Raw genomic sequence first — 23,946 nt, forward strand, 5'->3', positions numbered from 1 at the left:
TTAATGTCAAGCTAATTCATTTTGAGTAAACACTGCACTCCCAACAACCTCGGTGGCCTGTCAGGGAACTGCTGCATTGACTAAGCAATGGACAGCTATTAGAGAACCACAAAAACCAGACACAGGATGGACGCCAAATGTGCAGATAAGCACTATTAGATTTTTATGTTTCTCTCATATTTGATTTACATCTCAACATTTCCCGTAGTTCCCTTTGCACAAGCCCTGCCCACATTACATTGCACAACAATGCACGCAGGGAATGTATATCTTGAGAATAACACATATGAAACTACACATAAGTGAAGTGATGTGTGGCCAAGTATGGCGTCCCATACTCAGAATTTGTGCCCTGCATTTAAAGGAACACAACACTATTTTTGAAAATAGGCTCATTTTCTAACTCCCCTGGAGTTGAACAGTTGAGTTTTACCGTTTTTGAATCCATTCAGCCGATATCTTTGATAACTTGTTTGAATCCATTCATTCTCCGGGTCTTGTGGTAGCACTTCTAGCTTAGTTTAGCATAGATCATTGAATCAGATTAGACCGTTAGCATCTCCCTCAAAAATGACCAAAGAGTTTCGATATTTTTCCTATTTAAAACTTGACTGTTCTGTCTTTAGTGATGGTACAGCAGAAAAGTTCCTTGATTATTACGCCTGAATGAGAGTATAGTACCTAACCATATCGGCTTAGAAAATTGCGACTTTTAATTTTCCATCGGTCTTAGTACACGATGTAACTACAGAAGAGTCAAGTTTTTTAAATAGGAAAAATATCGAAACTCTTTGGTCATTTTTGAGCGAGGTGCTAACGGTCTAATCAGATTCAATGATCTATTCTAAACTAAGCTAAAAGTGCTACCTGTTTTCAAATATAGTGGAGTGTTCCTTTAACCCATCCAAGTGCACACACACCGTGAACACACAACTGCAAACTGTTTATTTTTCTGTTTCTTTTCCTCAGTGTTTTCTCCATCTTATAGCACTCACATCTATATATATTATTTAGATTCAGTCTCGACATAATATCTTGTGTTCAGGACAATTCAGTAGACAGATTAGTCACAAAACACAAAAGTCTGTTGCAGGAAACAGCTGGTCATGTGACAGAAACATGGCAACAACCATAAGGGGCGACCTGCTCCATATAGATTCAAACAGCTGTTTCTAGAAGACTGATATGATTTGAATCCTCATATTACCTGAATGCATACTATTTTAATATTTCTTAAAATGTTGTTCATTTCTTAACGAGTAAAAGTAGCTAACATTTAAAACAAAACTTACATAATAGCACACACAAAGTGTTACTGGGAAATTAAGAGATATTAATATTATTAACAGTTAAGGTGATTTAATAATAGGCCTGTAGTTTATTTTTCGAGCAGTTAGGAAAGTTGCGCGCGCGCACACACACTCACACACACTCACAGAGCGAGTAGACGCAGGACGTAAAGCTTGACATCATTTCTCCTCGGTGCAACACGGAGTACTGTGTGTTGTCACCCTCACTCGGTCTGAGAACAAGGTGGGTAAGTAGCCTAAACTTATCCCGCTTTCTAGCCGACTGCATCTGATCTTATACTAAACCCGTTTCAGCTTTAACAAACCCAACTGAATAAATACGAGAAAATCTGACGAGAGCTAGCGGTCTCAAATGAGTTAACGCAGTGAGCTGCCGCCTCAAAGTTATGTTCTTTCTTTCGGTCTACTGCTTTTTTAACCCACACTTTTACCTAATGCAATGCTATCCAGTCCCTTTTATTACTAAACAACAGGTTGTAGTTACAAGATTTATTTCGAGTCGAACACGATGATCCACCACCTACCTAAACGATTAAACTTGAGCTGAACTTCCAGAGGAAACGGTTTGAGTCTTTGATAACTTATTTATTTATTTTTTTAACTTACACTGTTACCTTCTTTAATTGCGCATTAGAGATCATTGAAATTGTATGCGGAAGTTTTAAAAGTAAAAGATACAACTTTTCATTTGGATGTAAACCATGGTCGTGTCTCATAACTATATGAGATGCCTACTTAGTTTTCTTTTTTTTAGGCAGGTAATCGGCGTTAAAGTGTTCGAGCAAAAATGCTGTATAGTAGGCTAAGTAGTGGACGAGGTTTTGATACACAACCCAAGAGTGACTAAATGCACCAGTGGTTAGTAATGATGCATAGTGGTTTAGTCTAGACGAGTTATAATTTTATCACGTAGGCTACTATTAATTCTAGTGTAGAATACCTTTCAGTTTGAATGAAGGGTTTAATTTGAGTCAGTTCAAGTTCTGTTTCTTAGCACAATATGTTTACCAAAAAGTTGCTACGTATAGGACTGTCACGATAACAACTTTTTGTTGAGCGATATATTGCGCCATAAATAATTGCGATAAGCAATATTATTGTCATTTTAAGACGTGAAGAAGTAACGTAGACTCCCCCAAACATGGTTATTGAAGAAAGCTGTAATAACAAACACAGTGGAACATTTGTTTTACGTTTTACAACTTTCTTGACAGTTTCATTTCACGAGTAATGTGTCATTTGTTTTCCGTTTTTACTTTTAGACTGACACAGCATTTTGGTTACATTGTAAAGATATATTTGCTGTACAAAACTGGGAAGCTATGGAACTTTACTGTAAAAATACAGTGAGCAAGCACTTTGGTGACTGTATCATTTACAGTTCTTAAATGATATCATTAAATTATATAGTGTATATATAGCAAATTATATAGTAGATGTATTGTGGATTAAAATACTACATATAACAACGTTTTACAGTATTTTGTGAAAGTATATTGGCTTAAAGTAATTCATATTTCTACTTAATACAGTAAAACGTATTAATGTATAAAAGTATAGAAAGTATGTTTTGTCCATTTAAATATAATCTTTTTTGCTGTATACAAAAAGGTAATGTACAGTTAACTGTGTAACAGGTTTTTACAGTGTTTTATATTGATAAAATATTTTACAGTGTGGCTATTCTAGTTTCTTAAGATCAGTTTTAGAGTTACCATATGAGTTGGCTAAGAGAAAAGGAAACGTGAGGCACCCTTGTTTTGCATTCTGAAAGTATTCTGGCTACCAGAGAGGCTGATAAGTGTGGTATGCTTACAGAAATATTGTGGGGGATGGTGGGCTTGGGTATTTTCCTTCCCTTGTTGAGGGAACCACACCACACACATCTTCACAACTGTGAGACCGACTTTACAGGAAATGCAAGACCTCTAAAGCCCCTCTGCCCTTAGCAGTGCACTCCACACCTCACCTGAAACTCGCACTGTAGTGTTAACATGGTCTGAGTCTTTAACATGCCTTGAGCAAAACAAGCCTCTCATGCCTCTGCAAGTTAAAAAGCTTTGGCTGGTATCCAAGGCAAATATTTTAGAACAAGGTTTCTCAGCACCTCAGCAGTTTTGATTGCTGTTTCGTAATTACTACGTTTTTTCTGGTGTTTGTTGTAGTAAATGAAAACAGAATGGAAACCTTGGACACTGTTTATGTTTGTTAACACAGGAGAAAATGTTTATTTCATCTGCATGGTTAAATGAGAGTGGCTTCCAGGGGATGCTTCAGTCTCGACTTTTGCAGACTCTTTTTTTTTTTTTTTTTTTTTTTTTTTTGAAACTGATGGTGAAACGTGCACCACAATATTCAGATTAGAAGTCAGATATATTTTGTAAAACGCAAGATTTCTTGAACTAAATTTACTGTAGATAACTAGATTACAATTAGCGGTTAACATTTTAAACACCCAGTTTTGCAATGCAAGACATGTTCAGTTGACAGGCCTCTGTTTCTGTGTAGGTAGTGTTAAATTATGGCTCCAGTAAAATTATTTACTTTATTTTTGTTCTTCTAATATTTTTCTTTTATTTAATTTAGACATTTTTTTTTTTGGTTTTAACCAATAAATGCAGTATAAAGAGAAAAGAAATTAAATGAAGAAAGAAAAAAACTTTACATTTATTACCATTATATTATTTTTATTATATATTTTTATTCTAGAACTATATATCTCAAGAGAACTTACATTACAATAGTTAAATAACAACCAAACCATGGTGGAAATTTATTATATATTATATTATATTGCATATACATTTTGCATTAAAAGCAGCTTGTTATGGGATGAAGATCAATAATTAAATTATTTAAAATATTATGTGTAAAAAACGTATGTATTTTAATTAAAACATGTTCAAAAATTTCAGATAACGCCAACTTTGGATCAACATACAAAACTGTCTAATATTATCCTTATATTGTAATCATTGTAATTATATTGTAATGAGTTGTAACTGCTACTTGACACATTTGTTGAGTAACTAACTACATAACATATATTATAGCTGTATGTTACCATGACGCACTATATCTGGTAGATAACCGAATACTTCCTGTTTGTTGGACAGAACAAGCATTTTCTTTAAAGTGGCTTTGACACAATATGTATTGTGAAAAGCACTATAAAAAATAAAATTAAATTGAATTGAAAGATTTGTTAACGAACACCACAATGCACTGTATTTATAGAATGGTTCCCTCTCAACATGCAGTATGCCAGTTAGCCACCTCCATTGTCTTTAGAGAATCTAGTTTCATTTGGTCCTTTCCAAATCCTGAGATTGTATTCACAGCCCTGATAGTTCTGAAAGGTTATGTCATTTATCAACTACTGTTTGCTTGAAGTGTGGTTGCCTTCCAAACCCAGTGTGTACCTCAAGGCGTACATAGAAAGTTTGGGCAGAAGTACTGTGAAAAGGGGTCTCTTTTGCTGAGTAAAGGGCACATTTTAATGAGCAATCAAATCGGAATAGTTTGGCACTCATTGAGGAGCCTCTAGTTTCAGCAATATGAGAGTCCCAATTGACATTGGTATGCAAATGAATGAATTCAGCTGAAAAACTATGCAACTAAAAAACACACAGCAGGTCATTATTGTGATGGTTCTATCTGTTCTTTGACCACGCAAAGCCAGATTAGGCAGGAGTGTTGATCCGGGGTAACTTGGCAGGGTATCAAGACATTGACATTTGCTCTATTTTCAAATCTTGAGAATCCCTGTTATCTTTAGAAGAACGTCACAAATACGCAGGCTCCCCACGTCCCAGTGCAAATATTACTTTCGTATAATATATTTAGAGCCACTTGTAGGGAAACTAATATGTCTTTCTAGTGCACTACAGCTGTTGTAATCCCTCTTGATTAGTTTACTGAATGGGCCGCTTGTTTTTCAGCTTTAGCAAATGAGAACATTCTGGATTCATCAGCTCTGGATTGGTTACTTTAAGCTCATTTTTTTGAGCATAGTTCACTTTGAGTAATGAACGGGGGTGGGAGACTCGTCTGTACCACCACTTTGCTGACTAGGTAGGTTTGGCACGCTGGCCTGAGATGTAATTCTGTTTGGTCTGTAGTGAGACAGCTGTCTGGCAGAGAGACTGTTCTTCCAAATCAGCTGAATGTCAGCTGATCCCACATCCCCCACCCCATTACCAGCGTCTCCCTGCTCCACTGGACACGGCTTCCTAACTGACGAAGAAAGTCTGGGACTTCCTGTTTAGCATATAGGATAAAATTTCAGCCCTGCTTTGCAGTCACTTTGACTGTGGTTTCTCGGGTAGCCTTTTTTTATTTCGAAGTAAAGTGGCTGTTTCAAGGATGCTTGTTAAGGAGATCAAGAAGGCTTTTTTAAGTACCATGGATCAAGTACAAAGCTCTAGACTGGGAATTGTGGGAGTAGTTGCATTTGACAGTCATCAATCTAAAGATGGATTGCTGCATCGGTGAGATTGGTCCAACACAGTCAGCGGCGCTTTATTTATGTAGTTCTTCATTGTGGATATGGTGGGGGTCTGAGGGAGGTTCAGCCACATACGTGCAATCTCAGCAGGAGGCAACAGTTGTGGCATTTCTGCATCTTGTCTTGTATTAGCTATATGTTTTTGAAGAATAAGTCAACAGACAGACTTCCTTTTACACCAATTCATCATGACTGAAGGTGAAAACAGGATTGTGAAGCTAAATGATTCTTTCATTTAGCACTGCCTCAAAGAGTGAGTTTCATAAGTTGACTTTAATAGGATGAGTCACAAAAAAAGAGGAAATTCTGTCATTGTTTACTCAACCTCATGTACTTCATATGACTTAATTTCTTCTGTACAGAGCAATATACTGTAATCCTTGCTCTGTTCCATGCAGTTATGAGAAATGTGGACTGTAGCTTCAAAAAGGATCAAAAAACACCTTCAAAGTAGTTAATATGGCTTCATGTGAGGAAGTGACTAAACTTTAAACTGTTATTCACTGAAATCTAGCCAAACTCTAGAAACATGATATGATTTGTGATAGAGCTGCAAGATTAATAGTTAAAAGATCACAATCTCGTTTCAGACACACACGCCATTTCATTTCTAAATGACAACGATTCCCAGAGTCTATTAAACCTTTGACAAAGTCTTACCGGAACATTCAAATTGGTGTTTGCATTGCCGTTGACACAGAGTGTGCAGTTACCATGTTTGGTGTCTTCACAAACTGTCTTACAGTCATTCATATTCACACAGAAATACTGGGGTGAAAGTTTACAGTTCAGATATAAACATTGATGTCTATGGCAGCGATCAAAATAGAGCAAATCCCCTTTTGAAAGTAACTGCGCTTCAAATAACATTTGTGTCGATTGCAAGTGACTTTAAAAATGTATTTGCCATTGAATTAATTATTCATTCAAGAGAATCGTTCAAAAACGCTGATTCGTCCAGTAATGAAACAAGTGAAGTAGGTTTATGAGTGAGTTGTTGAATCATTGATTCAAACAACTTTTTCATAATTTTAATATTAAAAATTGGTGTATTAAATATATTATATACAGTGTTGGGGGTAACGCATTACAAGTAATGTGAGTTACGTGATCAGATTACTTTTTTCAAGTAACTAGTAAAGTAACACATTACTTTTAATTTACAATAAAATTTAAAAAGAGTAAAAAGAGTTTACTTTTTCTCATTTATTGATTGACAGCTCTTCTGTCCCCATGTTGAGAGAAATCGGGAGTAAAATGTCACTGTAGTTCTAGAATAAACGTGAACAAGCATTAATTACTGAGATTAATGCATTAATCTCTCGCAAAAAAAAATAAAAAAAATAGTTCAGTATTCCTCAAAAAGAATAAAAACAGGGAAATGCAACTCAGAATGTGATGCAAAACTGCAATAATTAAATGTTAAATAATACAAATATCCTTTATGTATTTATTCCCATTTTATTAACCAATGTCTTTGTTGCTGACCTTCAATGATCCGATTCATTCATACTAATAAGCAAAAATTTACTTCTTTTTTTATTGCTGAAGTGTGTTGAACTTTCTTCTTTTGTGTTCTATTGTACAGATGTGAATTTACTTTCTCTTCAGCCTGAGGCCAAAAAATTTTACTTTTTTATATTAAAAACAAACAAGCAAGCCCTGCCCAGATTGAAAAAGTAATGCAAAAGTAATGTAACACATTACTTTCCGTAGAAAGTAACTAAGTAATGTAATTAGTTACTTTTTAGGGAGTAACGCAGTATTGTAATGCATTACTTTTAAAAGTAACTTCCCCCAACACTGATTATATAACACTACCAGTCAAATGTTTTTAAACCATAAGATGTTTAATGTTTTTTAAAGAATTCTCTTCTGCTCGCCAAGATTGCATTTTTTGATACAAAGTACAGAAAAAAACTGTAAAATTTTGAAATATTTTTACAATTTAAAATAACTTCTTTCTATTTGAATATATTTTAAAATGTAATTTATTCCTGTGATTTCAAAGCTAAATTTTTAGCATCATTACTCCAGTCTTCAGTGTCACATGATCCTTCAAAAATCATTTTAATATGCTGATTTGCTGTTCAAAAAAGCATTTTTTATTATTATTATTGTTGAAAACGGTTGAGTAGATTTTTTCAGGTTTCTTTGATAGTTCTAAAGAACAGCATTTATCTGAAATAGATTTTTTTTGTAATATTATAAATGTCTTTATCGTCACTTATATTAATACTGACTCCAACCTTTTGAATAATATAATGTGTAATGTTACAAACGCTTATTTCAGATAAATGCTGATCTTTCTATTCATCAAAGAATCCTGAAAAAAAAAAATACTAAAAGTGTTTTAAATATTGATAATAATAATAAAAATGTTTCTTGAACAGCAGTCAGCATATTTTGAAGGAATTATTTCTGAAGGATCATGTGACTGGAGTAATGATGCTGAAAATTCAGCTTTAATCACAGGAATAGATTACATTTTAAAATATATTCAAATAGAAAGCAGTTATTTTAAATTGTACAAATATTTCACAATATTACTACTTTTGCTGTATTTTGGATTAAATAAATGCAGGCTTGGTGAGCAGAAGAGAATTAAAAATCTTACTGTTCAAAAACCTTTGACTGGTAGTGTATATTAAAATGTTTAATTCATTCAAATTATGGTATTAATTAAACACTTTTAAAAAGACTGCAGCAATAATATTTTATCACACATTATTTTGTTTAGTTCAGAATCGTGATGTCTATTTGAGACAGTTCATCCAGAATCGTGCAGCTCTAATTTGTGATCAGGACTGGGTAGTAACTGGTTACATGTCATATGGATTGTGTAATCAGATTCCAAAAATGAAGTACTTGTAATTAGGTATATTGCATTTTAAAATGCTCATAATCAGATTACAGTTACTTGATGTAATCTGTAATTAGTAACGGACTACAGTTTGTAAGTAATCTACCCAGCACTGCTTGTGTTGTGAGTGAATTATTTAGACCAGTTTTGAAAGGTGAAATAGTTCATTTTTTGAATCAGAATGAAATCGTGAAAAAAAAATAAAATAAACATTCTAAATGTTGATGTTCTTCTGTATTTTTCAGGAATGAGGAGCTTTGGCAGCAGTGGGTGCTACGTTAGGATAAATGTGGAATGAAATATGAGCAGAGACGCTTACAGCTGTACAGACAGGAAGTGAAGCTGCTTTGACTCCGACTCATTTCCTTCACTGAATTTAGAAACAGCATGTCTGTCTCGTTTTAGCATGTTCCACTGTGAGGACTTGTGCTTGGGCTTTGCAAAATCGTGACAGGATGGACAGATAGAACAAGGTCATAATGAACAATCGTGGATTGATAATCCTGTCATTTTCCACCTCAGAGGCCAAAGCAACTCATCATAGACCTTAAAACCCACAATCCATTTGGCAGGAACAAGCCAAGCCAGAAGTGAATTCCTGTTGCTGTGGTGGTTCCTTTAAATCATTTTTCTGGAAATTCACCCAGAAGTTTAGTCTGTCTTAACCATGATGTTGAGAAGAAAACTGTACTTAGGCGCTTTGCTAGGTGCTATTTTATTTTTAATGATAGCTGCTCACACCATTCAGAAGGCCAGTGTTGTGCCCATCACAGATTTACCCACTCATCACCATTTAAGGATACCAATGAAAAACCAGACACAGTTACAGACGGTTGTCACAGAGCCAAGACGAGGTAATTCCTGTAGCTGTCCATCCTGTATAGCAGATAAGGGTGTGTCAGGGTGGTTTGACCAACGCTATGATCATAAACAGCAACTTTACCTCACCGGCAGGGATGATGACATAGATCCACTTTCTCTGAAGTGGTGGCTGGTAAGTAGCACATTGATGGTTTAAGTTCTGCATTTCGTTAGTCTAAGGCTGCCAGTCATTTTTAAATTCAAATCAAATGAATTGCATGATATGCTGAATAATTAATCACATAATTTACATTCATCTCATTGGTTGCCCCCATATGAAAATAATTCAAACATTTTTATTTACATTTACAGAATGGAGTATCTTTTACTACTGCATTGTGGCCCCATGTTTTATTTTTTATTATTTTTTTTTTTTTTAATGCATAAAATAAAGGGGAGATGCATTTAATTTTGAATTTAATTTAAAGAGGAGGAGAAAGATATTTTTTTTTATATGTTTTTATATATTTTACTGTGTAAAATGTGTGTGTAATTCACAATAAGAGCAATAACTTACAGTTAGAAAATTGATTATTTGCATTTTGAAAAACATGCTAAAACACAATGAAAAAAAATTGCAGTGCTGTGGCTAGCTACTATTAGACCACATCCTGATTTTTTATGTTGTTAGTTGTTGTTGTGAAGTATTTTTTGATATTATTTTTTCTCAAAAATGTTATAGATGTGTAGGATTTTGTATGTGTCTAGTGTATTTTGGGAGCTGAGTAATGATAGAGGTGACTACATTACTGCATAACCTACTCATAACCATCATGCTTTTTGTTAATCACTATACTCTTAAATTTGAGAAAATATTTATAAATAATTTAAATGTATCCACCTGATTCTACAATGCGGAAGTAAGACTGCGGGTGAGAGTTCCGGTTCATTAGCCACTATAGGGAAATAATGAGAAGAATAACAACATGCAGTAAATGGTAAAACTGTTTGCACTACAAACCAGTGTGTTCATAATTAAGAAAATACATTAAAATAATATGGCAAGACACCAGTTTGCAATATCAAGCAGCAAAATAAGCGGTTTTGAGATGAGACCGGAAGCCAGACCCATAAAATTTGCAAATCTCTTGCAGGAAAAAGGATTTAATTTAATTTAATATATTAAAAATGATTTAATGCAGTGTATTTGACATTTTATGTAGTGTCATATACTGTATAAATATATATATATATATATATATATATATATATATATATATATATATATATATATATATATATATATATATATATATATATGGCACTACATAAAATTTCAAGTAAACCGTGTTAAGTTAAAATTAGCTTAGCTTGAGAAAACATAAAAATAACAGTAACAGCTTTTTTTCTTGTGATTAAGTCGAATTGGTTTTGCATCAAACACAATGTGATTCTCAGCTATTGAGATCTGGGGCAAGTTCAAGCTCAAACCCGTGCGCAACGTTTTGCTACGGTTTTTGGTTTGAATGACATGTTTCCTGGAAACGGTGTGCAGTGGGGTTTGAGATGTGTTTTCTCTTGTTTTGGGGGTGTGTCAAAAATGTCAGCAGCAGCAACATGTATACAAACCACGCGGTATTAAAGAGACAGCTCGCACAATGTAATTAACATCAAAATAAATTCACAAGAGCAAGTATATTGTTTGCACATGATTATTTACATTAAAAGCAAAATAACTGAAATAATAAGAGCACATGGTTATGATTGGTTGTGATTTGTTCATGAGATAAATCCTGCCTCTTGCATTTGTATATTGTGTAAAGAAAAATCTTATAGTGTAAATATATTTAAACAAAAAAAAAAGTGACTGGGACATGAATGAAAAAACAACAACAACTGAGGACTTTGCCACATTTCAGAATACTACTGCACACTGCTGATGTAGATTTAGTTTTCCAATTTCTACAATGAGTTGGACAGTTAATGTTGGATTTGTTCCTAGAGTCATTTGCTAGTCTCTAGACAGCCATTGGCTGCTCAAAGAGACAGAATAGCTCTTGGTATCCTTAGGCATTCCTCTAAAGTCAAATCATCATAGCTAGATATCATTTCCCCTTTCTGGCACATGGACATGTCAGAGAACAACAGCTGGTGTTTATTCCAGACCCTCTCAAATTCACTACCATCATATCTGTTTGCCAAACATCATTAATGCAATGGCGGTGGATCCCCAGAGCTGCAGTCATTATCTGGTTTCCTTAAACAAAAAAGTAATTCTCCCTAGGGAACAAGGGCACAAGTAGGCCCTTCGGCCCTGGCATGTGTTTCAGTAAGGTTTAATTTAGCCTAATTAAAGGCTTTCAGGCTATGGGAGCGTACTCGGATAAGCTTGACATTGGTGTGCCTCAAGAGTTTTAAGGTTTTCACATGGCACATAAGAAACACTGGACAGTATTTTTTAGGGGAAAAATCTCTAGGCACCTCACGATTTGATTGGATTTTATTATGATTCAGAGGGCTGCGAAAAATGATTACCTATGCATCTTGATTCAGCTTTTTTCTATACAGGACTTTTTTCCTTACTGTGAGACTACTTGGTACTTTCAGGGCAAAGTATTTATAATGATATATATAATGAATTTACGTCTATCTTTTTATTAATAAAACAAATGCACCTCACAATCCGATTTCAAAACGATTCTTGAGCTTCATTTTTTTCATATAAATTTATTAGTTTACTGACTTTGTCAAATTTATTTGTGCATTTTTATTAAGTTACTTACTTTTATTTAAGTTTTGGTTTTAAAGCCCAAGATTGGCCTTTTATTTCGCTTACAACATGAAACATTATACAAGTTTATATACTTATTCAATATTGTGTGTTTGTGTGAGAAATCAGAATATGACTCTAATACACACAAATAGGAAAAAACTTACCTAGGAATCAATTTCTCAAAATTTCAAAGACCTCTACTATTTTCTGCATATACAATAAGATTGGAATAGTTTGGGTAGCCAAAACTTCTTTCCTTTTAACATTAAAAATGTAAAGATCAGTAGCTTGAAATTTGGAGGTTAGCTTCATAAGTTGCATTTATCATATTGGTTTGTATAGTCTTTGCAGGCATCTGATGGAGTGATCAAGGACGTCATTCAGAATATGTTTAAGATCATTTCCCCTCCACATGAGAACGAAATGCCACAGCAGAAGCAGTGCCGGAAGTGTGCAGTTGTTGGAAACTCAGGGAATCTGTTGAAGTCCAAATATGGAGCCTTGATAGATTCCCACCCCATTGTTATTAGGTCTGTTTTCTACTCTTTGTATGTCTAGTCTAAACTTTTATAAAAAGCTAATTCCCACAAAAGTGAAAATTCAGCAGTTAAAATGGACAAAAATATATATATATTTTGATAGATATCTTTTTGTCTGTAAACTGAAAGTCAAAGGGGTTCAAAACAACCCTGGACCCCATTGACTTTCACTGTATGGACAAAACAGATATTTTTAAAAAATATATATATTTTGTGTTTGTTTAAAACACTTCTGTTTCACCTAAAAAAAAAAAAAAAAACAGTAATTAAAATGTTAATACTGATGTTGACTTCAAAAGTAGAGGTTGAAACCTGAACAAATTCATTAAAATGAATTTTTTTATTTTTTTAAAGTAACAACCATTAAGTGCAGGATTTTTTACTAATGCATTTTGACTGGAATATCCCACAGGATGAATAAGGCCGTGACTGTGGGTTTTGAAGAGGATGTTGGTAACCGAACCACCCACCACTTCATGTACCCCGAGAGTGCGATCAATCTGAGACCTGGTGTCCATCTCGTCCTTCTTCCTTTCAAACTGAAAGACATGGAGTGGTTGTCCAGCGCCCTTTCCACAGGAGAGATCAAAATGTATGTCAAAATCTTTCTGAAAATAGTGAAAGTTTTTGAACAATAAGATTTTTAATGTTTTTAAAGAAGTCTCTTCTGCTCACCAAGCCTGCATTTATTTAATCCAAAATACAGCAAAAACAGTAAAATTCTGAAATATTTTTACTATTTAAAATAACTGTTTTCTATTTGAATACATTTTAAAATGTAAATATTCCTGTCATTTCAAACCTGAATTTTTAGCATCATTACTCCAGTCACATAATGATCCTTTCTAATATTCAGATTTTTCTACTCAAAAAAAACATTTATATTATTATTTATGTTGAATAATAATAATAATAATACTCAGTGTTTATTGAACAGCAAATCAGCATATTAGAATGATTTCTAAAGTATCATGTGACACTGAAGACTGGAGTAATGATGCTGAAAATTTAGCTTTGATCACAGGGATAAATTACATTTTAAAATATATTCAAATAAAAAGCAATTATTTTAAATAGTAAAAATATTTCACAACATTACTGCTTTTGCTGGATTTTGGATCAAATAAATGCAGGCTTGGTGAGAAGAAGAGACTTCTTTAAAAAACATTTAAACTTTTGACTTGTAGTGTAGATTATATGTAAAATCGCACTGAAATCATTTTCCTCACTCTTTGCTAAAACTATTTGTATATCCCAAACAGGACGTACATGAGAGTGAAAAATCGTGTAGAAGCTGACAAAGACAAGGTGAGTGTTAATCAAACTAAAGCTTGTAAATCCATAAATGCATCCATCTGTTAAGCCTAACTCATCCTACCGTGTGTGCTGTCCAGGTGATGGTTGTAAATCCAGCCTTCTTTAAATACACACATGACAATTGGACAGAGCGTCATGGAAGGTACCCGTCCACCGGGATAGTAGCCATTATATTTGCTCTGCATCACTGTCATGAGGTTTGTACTTGTATTTACAGCCAAGATAACAATTTCTGCGTCACCAGACTATTCTCACTGACGATGTTCAATCCCAACAGGTGTCAGTGTTTGGATATGGGGCAGACAAGAAAGGAAGCTGGCACCACTACTGGGAGTACAACAAATACGCCGGCGCCTTTCGAAAGACTGGCGTCCACAATGCAGATTTCGAGACTGTGATCATTCAAAGGCTCAACAAAGAGGGCAAAATCAAACTGTACAGATGAGCCTGTAATTGTGGCCTTCGTTGACTCAGTACTGCTCAAAGCCAGAACGTGCAGCAGCTGTATGGAAGCCAAAGAGACGCAGATCTGTGATCCACCCTACCATTAATTGACCACTGTGAACTGCACTGAACCAAACCCACAGACATCAAGCTGTAGTCCTAAGACCAAATGAACTTCTCCTGTTCTTTCATTTGCCTTGTGCCTGAAGAAAAGATGGATGTTTGCCTTCCTTCCAGGCATTGAAACTTCGAAAATGACAAACAGTAAGCAAAACAGCTTGATGTGAGCCTACTTATATACTTCATTCTTACTGCAACTGTTCTGACTAGCCTCACACAGTGTCTGTACTGCAATTGTGCAAAACTAGTTTCATGTAGAGTCAACATCAACAAAGCTGTCTGCACTACAAGAAAGATGTTGATCATGAGCAGTTTTTTAGAGCATTAAAGCCTTAAAGTCAACATGAAGCAGAATTCGCAACCCAGCAACAGAATATTAGCTGAGAGGGGGCGGGGCTTGATTTTATCTATTGGTAATTGATTGGATCATGAAAAGTGAGTGTTAAATACCAGATTGGACCAGTTTTGGAGAGGTTTCCGTCAGCCAAAAAGGAAATGCATTTCGGAGGCCAAGCAAGTTGTTAAATTTGGATGAAAGATTTCTTTGAAATAGCATGTAGTGATAAATCACGCAAAATAAGATCAGTATTAAAAGGATAGTTCACCCAGAAATAACTTTTTCTTCACATCAGGTAACATAGGGGTTCAAACTATATTGGACCCCATTGACTTTCATTTCATGGACAAAAAAACAAGTTTTTTTTCCCCCAAATATATACACTTGTTAACATTTGAAGTGGATCAAAACCTTTCATCAAAGTTGTCCTAAAACCAAAATGTATTTTTGTCTTAGGTCTTAACTTTTTTGATCCACTTCAAATGTTGACTACTGTATTTTAAATATATTTTTTAAATTATGAAGGTTTGGAACGACATGAGGGTGAGAAACTGATGACTGTGTTTTTTTTTTTTTTTTTTTTTTTTTTTTTTGGGTGAAGTACATAAGTTCATTTTAAATGTCATGTTGACTTTTAACTTCAACCTGCAGTGCATTAAAGCTTTTTAGATGACAAATTTTGGGATTTTAATGTTTTAAAATGTCAATTAAGCAATACACACATTTTTAGAAGTCAGAAAGGAGTTTGAATAATGTATTAAGACCTTCACAAATGTTGTTTTAGATTTCACCTTAGAAAATTACAGAGATGAACCGACATCATTCAAGTTACCACACATTTCCTGTGTTGTTTTTGAAGGGTTTTTTTTTTCACCTTAAAGTTCTGTCGTTATTTAACCATACTGAAATCAGCTAAATATAGCCAAACCACATGCTGGAAGATTTATGTCACATAGAGCTGTGAAAACACATTCTAGGTTATAGTTGAGAGTGTGTTGTTTGCTATGGGAGAGTTGTTGTGAGTTACTGTACATTTAAAAATATCATTATACACCTTTAGACCAAATCCGTCCCTAGAGTGTTCTCTGTGGCACTCGTACAACAACCTGTCTTGTGATTTACAGTCCTGGATAGAGCACATGCTTCGATTCATTATCTTTTTTCCTGAATTACAATTGATCTCTGTATTTTTATAGTTGAAATTAATGGTGGTTAATAGTAGATGTTCTGTGCCCCCCCCCCCCCCCTTTTTTTCTAGTTTGCATATTGGGAACTATTTTTAAGAACTGAGACAAGATAGAAACTTAAGCTGTAATTTCATTGTTGCCAAGTGTTATCAAGCTGTCGTTTTTTTTCTGTGACTTCTGTTCTCGAATGTATTTTAGCTTTGGATTCTTTGCTTCATGTAAATCAGTGGCTTTCACAGTTTACAGAGTTTGCATGGAGAACAGTCACAGATATTCTGAACCCCATCATCATTGGAGAATTATAGTTTGGAAAAAATTCAAAAAGAAACCGAAATGAAAGTGTGTTTTAACAATCTATTTAGAAACAGAACCAAAGAAAAAAAAATAATTGAATTCAAAAGTCACAGTTTAAGGGCATCCAGGACAGTATTAAAAATAAAAATATTTGATATTGTCACATAAATAAAAAAATACAGAAAAACATACAAGCCTATTTTTTAATGAGATACACAATACTTAAATATCTCACAATACCCCCGTTTTCCATTCAGGTTCTTAAACATATAAAAAGCAGAGCTAAAACCACAAGTTCAAATTTTAATACATGATGGTGTATATATAAGTTCCTCTAATGCAAGTAGAAAAACAGCTCACCAATTATAACTGAATATTTTTTACATCTCCCTACTGGTGGAATTATTTAGAGTCCAAGATATTGAGCAGTAAAGTCAAAAATCTGTGGCCAAATGAGTTTTTATGGTTTTGTTTACTTGTCATGTTCTCAAACGTGTGACTGCAGATTTAATATTCCCTGGGTGTGACATGATTCGGAAAAATGTCTTCTGCCACATGTAGTTCTCTACTCTCGAAGCACTTTAAGGAGTTAGTCCATGTTCAGCTGAATGTGATGGTTTGATCGCATTGTAATGGCCAAATTGTGTGGTGTGTGTAAGCTTCTATGTTCATGATGTTTTGTGTGACCCTGTGATTAATCTGTGGTCTGTTTTCAATAAACCACTTACTTAAAATCACCATGTATTCAGTGTTTTTTTTTTTTTTTTTGTCTGAAGTTATGGAAATAATTGAACAATAAATGGGTGATCTCATGTTCCAAAAAAAAAATAAAAAATTTATCGGAAAGAAATGTTTTAGGACCATTGAAGTTTTATTACAATTTATATAAGTTAAATTTTGTGTTTATTTTTAAAGGACTTTTCTTCCCAAATTGTTGCTATAATGTGAAAAAATCTCATTCTAATTACTTTAATGCAAAAAATATGCAAAAATTTCCCTGCTTTTACATTTAAAAAAAAAAAACTGTTTACAGTATTTAATAGAGTAGTGGAAATAATAATTCAAAATTAGAATAGAATTTTTTTAAAAACTAAGAGTTTGGGGGGAAATGTACAACAGCGTTTTAGTGCCAAATAAAAAAAAATTCAAATCTAAGATTACGAGATTAAAGTCTAAATGTTTCGAGAATAAAGTTGAAACATTTTGAGAATAAGTATTTTGTAGTATTTCGACTTTATTCTCGAAATATTACGATTTTAATCTCATAATCTTAGATTTTATTTATTTATTTATTTATTTTTTCATTTTTTTAACGTGGCACTAAAACGCCGTCGTAGAAATGTGCTGAAATGTAAAAAAAAAACAAAAAAAAACACACACACAAAGCAAAATTTCTTGGTATAAAAAAAATATATATATTTTTTTTTCATGTAGGTCAACTATGACCTGGATGTCTTTTTGTGCAATTCACCCAAACACAAAATATCCATAATTAATTTGTTTGTTTTTGATTAGATTTTAACAGTTACCCTGTTGCAGAGGATTGTGCTTTAAAGCTGTTCTCCATTCCTTGAATAGCAACACAATCTCGGCATTACTTTTTCGTAATACAAACCTGTGATCTGACATTTACGATTCCTCACATTTGAATTCAGTTCAATGTAACATGCAGTTCATGCTGTGTGTGCTTTTGGAGCATTTTTAAGAGAGTACATGATGTTGGTTTTTGGTAGAGGCTGGTCTGTGGATGGATCAGAGGGCATGATTCTCAACTGCAAACAATGAGAAGTTTTGCTCACAGCACAACGTGTTCCACATATCCCATCTCTCTTGGCACTGCAGACGGGCCTGTGAGTGCTGCTTTGTTATGCTGATTCTTCATTACCGATGGTTCTGTGGGTGGACTTCAAGCCCCTCATTTCCCAGGGTGCTTTGGCAGTAGAGTCGACCGTGCTATGATTTCAGCTCCGTTGGCCAGCTTCATTCAGCGAGCATAGAGACAAACGATGCTGGAAATAAGCCCGTTCTGTCTGGCTGTCCCTCGATGTAGCCGTGCTGAAAGAGAGACATTACTGGCTCTGGTTAAGGTCATCAAAAGGAAAGATGTTAAATTCAATTAAATGAAGGGGCGGAAATAATAAAGGAAGTAATATTATGAACAAGGGCAGTGCGTCCTTAATGAAAAGGGAATGATGTGATGTCAAAAGATGTGGGACGTGTGAGGATGTTTAAAATAAGATGCAAATCAGGATCCATTTCACTTGAAAAGCTCTTTCCTGCATGCTAAGTTTTTCTCTGTGAATCTACATTTTTATTCTTTTGATGGGCCATCCAGAGGCTGTTTTTCCTGTAGAAGAATCTGCAGGATATTAGACAAGCCCACTGGAGAAGTATGGGCGGCTCTCTGACTCCGATATGGAGGCAGAGCAGAATAAAACATGGACCCTGAGAGCTTTGCTCTGATCAGTTCCATCTGCTCCCATGGGATCATAGGATTCATCTGCACACGCAGCATGAGTCTGACAAGATCCCTGCAGCTTCCTCATCAGAACCATCTTTAACCGTAACAAGGAATTTGAGTCATTTATGCCAACGGAACTTCAAAGAGCCCAAAACCATTGAAAATAAAGTGTGAAATACAAAATGTACAATATTTAGTGGCATGTCAAACAAGGAAGCACAAGAGAATAAGCATTTTCATGCCATGGATTCCCTCAGGATTTCCTTTTTTTTTTCAATAATGGTTTTGAATTTAAGAGTGAAAAATAGTAAACTGGAGATATTTAGCTACATATGCCCAACAGCATAAATTAAAAAGTCACTCAAGCGAATTTAAAACCCCTGTTTAAACAAAAACCTAAAACATAGATTGTTAACATTTTTATCAGTGTTGTCATTGCAAACCAAAACAAAACTTTTATCTTTTACAGTAATTGAAATAAAGCTTATAAAAAAGTAAATAATTAAAATATAAATATAAAATAAAACTGAAATAAAAATAAATTAAAGCTATATAGGTATAAATATTTAAACACTAAATCTAATAAAAATGACAAAAGTAGATTGATAACAAAATGACTAACAATTAAGCTAAAATTAAAACTAAAAACATACAATTCTAAATATTAATAAATACTATAGTATTATATAATGCTAAAATAACACTGATTCTTTCATAGCAATTTTTTAGCAACTTACATTTAAAAAGCACAGAACGGTTTAAAACCTCTGAGGTATGACAATGTAATTCATGTACAAAATGGTAAAGTTTCTAATAATAATTTTACCAACACAACTTTTTTTCCCTATACATCAAATACTTATAATATAACAGACATTTCCAAAGGGACGCATGTCAAATTAGCTGTCCAGCTTGGCCCTAAAACTAATGTCATGACGTAACAATTTTACTTTTACATTGCTCTCTGGAATGCTTGAAACTGATTGGTCAATCTCATCATTCTGCTATTTTTTCATATAATGGCTACTAAACTGTACAATTGACCATCCCCCAGGACATGAACTTTCTAATTTCATGTCTCTCAATCTCACTTTAAAACTGATCTCAAATGAACTGTTCTTTCATTCTTATACTCACCCACCAATCAGCATCCTCCTCTCCGAGCACCACCAGAACCTCACCCTCATTGAAGGTGAGCTCATCGTGATGATCCGCCACACAGTCATACATGGCTTTAACACGCTTCAGCTTCGACTTCATCTGAACACAAAAACAAAAAAAAGAAGTTGTAAAAACTGTATCATGTGGCTTCTAGATTTTTGAATAATTTGTTATGGGAAACCACAATAATGAGGAACAAGTCAAGGAACGCCTGCATCACTCGAAGTCTTTCCAACAGCCAAAGACAAACTAAATACATTCCTCCAGCTCAGACCAGCATTAATTCCCATGTGGAGACAGACTGGTTTAAGCTGGTTTTGGGGTGGTAAATTAACTGATGTTAAACAGCTGGGAAAGGTGAAGTTAGAAGCAAAACACACAATGAATGTAGATCATGTGGCACTAAAGACTGGAGTAACGGGTGCTTAGAAAACAATAAAACATTGTAACACGGTGAGCATGAGAGACTATGACAAAAACATTAAAATAATGTACTGACCCAAATTCAATAATTACTGTAAATGAGACTTTTTTCCCACTTAAGGTTCTTGTTTTCTTCTAAGAAAAAAACCCCAAGTGAAGTATATTTTGATTTCTCCTTCAGAAGAAACATCTGAGAACATTAAAACTCCTGAGCTATGAAAAAACAATGTGTGAGCAATTTGATATTTATCTCTCTAGTTCATGCATTTCTCATAGTTTCCGTTCTCACCAGAGTTTTTCTGGGCAGTGGGTGAGGAGCAGTGTGGCAGGAGGAAGAGGAGCTGCCGTTAGTCTCCAGGCTGAAGGAGCGCGGGGAGGTAGGGGACAGGGCCGGGGCATGCCGCCCGCCGCTGCTGATGGGCTGTGGGGTTTGGTACAGCAAGTGAGACGAGCTGCTCTCCCCATCTGCTCGAAAGCCTGCTGAGAGAGATTACAGCCACAACACATCGTAACAAAAACCATGAGCCATGATAAGCAAAACAACTTAACTGGAAACAATATAGTGGAAAGATAACGGGACAGTTAAAGAATTACCTCGTTCTGGAAGCTCAGATAAGGAGTTGAGAGTAGACGTGGTGTATTTGGGAGAGCCTGATCTGAAACAGAAAGACTTACAATCAGTCTGTGTCACAATACGACACAATATACTGTATTGCATTGTACTGTATTGTATATAAACAATGCAGTTTACTGTAAAAGTGTAATCATGACAGTGTAGCACAGTCATTTCTTTAGTAGATGGTTGATGTGTGTGTATATGTATATATGATATATATAAGATGTCTTCTCTGACACACAAGGAGTATTTTAACGCTGTGCACTTGAGTGGAAGGTAAAACACAGATCACAAGTAATGAGAGAAAAGGTTTAACACAACCCACTGGAATCCCCTGACTGTAAGTCATTTACACGTTTATTCACTTGACAGCAAATAATTTATTATTCTTTAAAAAAAAGGTTTTAGCATAATTGCATTTTTGGGCTTCTTAACAGACCATCTTACAACTTCAACGAAACATACATAAATTATATACTGATCATTTAATAATGGTTTAATCATCATTTGTTCAGAATTAACAAATGTTTATTGAGATAATAGTACAATGTTGACATTTCAATGATTTATAAGTGACTAATTATATATTAACTAGAAACTTAACTAGTAACTATTAACCATTTACTTAGGATCTGTTTGATTATTTCATGCTTTTTTTGATAATGTACAACAGATTTGTAAATTGTTAGCATATTACTTAATAATCATTTGTGAACGTATAGTCATGTTTTGTAAATGATTAGTTAATCATCATCTAATCACCTGTAAATTATTTATAACTTAATCTACAAAACATAGATAAAAATAATAACATCACTTATTAATCATTCATGAATGCATAGTCATGTTTTGTAAATGATCAGTTCTTTATAAACTTATAATTTGTAAATGACTTGTAAATGAATTAACAAAACATACACAATTTGTTAGCATATCACTTATTAATCGCTTATGAATGTTTGGAAATGATTAGTTTATCATTAACTAATCACTTATAAATGGCTTACAACTGAATGTTATTATAGAGTGTTACCTTAATATTTGCATTTTCCAACTTCCCAAATAATTAATTCTGTTCCTTTACTTGCCAAAGGCAATTTGGTTAAATGATTATATTTGCCTGCTAATGATTTTATTTTAAAACACTGTGAGAGGTCAGCATTTGTGGCTTCAAAAAGCACTTACACACACTTCTGGAAAGGTGAGTCTGGACCACCAAAGCTTCTCGGACCTGCAGGTACTCCATAATCTATACACAAAAAAAGTAAAAAAAAACAAAACAAAAAAAAAAAAAACACATATTTATACAGCTTGTAAACATGACAATAAATTATGCATGCAGGGTTTTCACACCTATTGACCAGTGAATGGGAACCATCTGACATGCATCATTCCAGGTTTGTCACGTACCTGTTGGTCCCTGCCGTGTAGAGTGGGGGCTGGGGGGCATCTGAGGGACGGGCTCAGAATAGGTGCGCTTGTGTCGGATGATAAGAGGGGGAGGAGGGGTTCGTTTCTTACTGCTGCTCACTTCATGGGACATCCAGCCATCAGGTGAGCTCATGGGAGGGGGAGGAGGGGGGATGTTTGGAGCTGGAAAGGACATTAGGAGAGTAAACAAGACTGTAAAAGAGAAGAACAGAGAAAAGAAGAGAAGTTCCCCACCTCTGACTCGAGGTGGCAGCGGCGGTGCGGGTGATGAAGGGGGTGGCGGAGGGGGACTGTCGAGGCTACGTGTCTGAGAGTTGGGACTGGCGTACACCTCCCTCCGGTTTTCTCCCCGGGCCATTGCCAGCCTCCGGCCCACGTTGAACAACCCCCCTCCACTACTTCCTCCTCCACCGTGAGAGGCAGAGCTACTGTGATACAAGCTGAACGGCCGTCCTAAGCGCTCCTTTTTCACTGGGCCCATCTACAAAAATGGACCATCACTGTTACACATTGGACAATGAATTGCATGATACACATATATGATGTTTTATGTATTATGCTTTAGCACTTTATGCAAGAATATTCTATTAAGTTATGGGTGGGGTAGTCTTCTTATGTTGTTACCTTGTCATCTAAATCATCGTCACTCTCATAAAGATCATCTTGCCGGAGTCTCCACTCATACTCCACGTGCACGTGCATGTTGAACAGGTTGTTCTGTGATTGGTGGATCTGACCATGACACATCATTACTTTGACATGTGGATCAGTGACTTTTTGACCAATTCCTTTTTAGATGACTTCTAGGTGTTTGTATTATTGGATAATATATTTTTAAAGATCAGTTTAAAAATAGAGATTGCTGAGGTATTTTTCATTTGTCTGCAGTAACACTCCTTGGAATACTTATGTTTAAACAATTACTCTTATTAGTGTAATCTATATCTGTAGGCCAAAAAAAAGTTTGAAATGCAATACTCAATGAATGCTCAAATCAGCCTATGAAATTTTTTATTTTTTTTTTATTCTGTAGACTACACTACTGGGGTCAGAGATTTTTATTCTTTATATGATACTTTTTTATTCTTTAGACTTTATTTTTATTATTTATGTAATACTGTACTTTTATTCAGCAAAGATACATTAAATAAAAAGTGACAGTATAGACATTTAAAATTTAACAGAAGATATCTATTTTAAATAAATGCTTTTTTTTTTTTACTTTCAATTCTTTAAAGAATCCTGAAGGAAAAACAAAAATAACTTTTTCAGCATTAATAAAAACGATAAATGTTTCTTGACCATTAATTCAGCATATTAGAATGATTTTTGAAAAATCATGTGACAATGAAGACAAGAGTA

General features: G+C 34.6%; 2 protein-coding genes across 9 annotated transcripts in view; one reads left to right on the plus strand and one right to left on the minus strand.

The window, feature by feature from the left end:
• Nucleotides 1-1,378: 1,378 nt before the first annotated feature.
• On the plus strand, nucleotides 1,379-15,449 carry st3gal8 (ST3 beta-galactoside alpha-2,3-sialyltransferase 8). 2 transcript variants are annotated; one of them, XM_042734070.1, is made up of 7 exons: nucleotides 1,379-1,533; nucleotides 8,926-9,674; nucleotides 12,597-12,784; nucleotides 13,206-13,385; nucleotides 14,056-14,101; nucleotides 14,188-14,307; nucleotides 14,388-15,449. In XM_042734070.1, the coding sequence occupies exons 2-7, from the start codon at nucleotides 9,348-9,350 to the stop codon at nucleotides 14,553-14,555; spliced, it is 1,029 nt and encodes a 342-aa protein (XP_042590004.1). In that variant the 5' UTR covers nucleotides 1,379-1,533; nucleotides 8,926-9,347; the 3' UTR covers nucleotides 14,556-15,449. The 2 variants fall into 2 exon arrangements, with proteins under 2 accessions (XP_042590004.1, XP_042590005.1); XM_042734071.1 differs by having other exon boundaries at nucleotides 1,388-1,537.
• A 194-nt stretch (nucleotides 15,450-15,643) lies between these two features.
• The window catches only part of unm_sa1614 (un-named sa1614), a 38,556-nt gene continuing 30,253 nt past the window's right edge, over nucleotides 15,644-23,946 (minus strand). For 3 of the 7 annotated variants that reach the window (XM_042734073.1, XM_042734076.1, XM_042734072.1), the window contains 8 exons: nucleotides 23,209-23,316; nucleotides 22,819-23,065; nucleotides 22,564-22,746; nucleotides 22,339-22,402; nucleotides 21,132-21,193; nucleotides 20,827-21,017; nucleotides 20,091-20,213; nucleotides 15,644-18,547 (listed from right to left, as the gene is read on the minus strand). In XM_042734073.1, coding sequence (XP_042590007.1) covers nucleotides 18,473-18,547; nucleotides 20,091-20,213; nucleotides 20,827-21,017; nucleotides 21,132-21,193; nucleotides 22,339-22,402; nucleotides 22,564-22,746; nucleotides 22,819-23,065; nucleotides 23,209-23,316 — 1,053 coding nt within the window. In that variant the 3' untranslated portion in view covers nucleotides 15,644-18,472. The remainder of the gene's footprint in view (nucleotides 18,548-20,090; nucleotides 20,214-20,826; nucleotides 21,018-21,131; nucleotides 21,194-22,338; nucleotides 22,403-22,563; nucleotides 22,747-22,818; nucleotides 23,066-23,208; nucleotides 23,317-23,946) is intronic. The other 4 variants (XM_042734075.1, XM_042734074.1, XM_042734078.1 and 1 more) reach the window with 3 other exon arrangements.

This window comes from Cyprinus carpio, chromosome B11, assembly GCF_018340385.1.
Source record: "Cyprinus carpio isolate SPL01 chromosome B11, ASM1834038v1, whole genome shotgun sequence".
Classification (NCBI taxonomy): Eukaryota; Metazoa; Chordata; class Actinopteri; order Cypriniformes; family Cyprinidae; genus Cyprinus; species Cyprinus carpio.

Coding starts and splice junctions, on each gene's coding strand:
- st3gal8 (XM_042734070.1), top strand. CDS start 9,348: ATGATGTTGAGAAGAAAACTGTACTTAGGCGCTTTGCTAGGTGCTATT. Junction 13,386..14,055: donor TCCACAGGAGAGATCAAAAT/GTATGTCAAAAT, acceptor TATCCCAAACAG/GACGTACATGAGAGTGAAAA. Junction 14,308..14,387: donor CTCTGCATCACTGTCATGAG/GTTTGTACTTGT, acceptor CAATCCCAACAG/GTGTCAGTGTTTGGATATGG.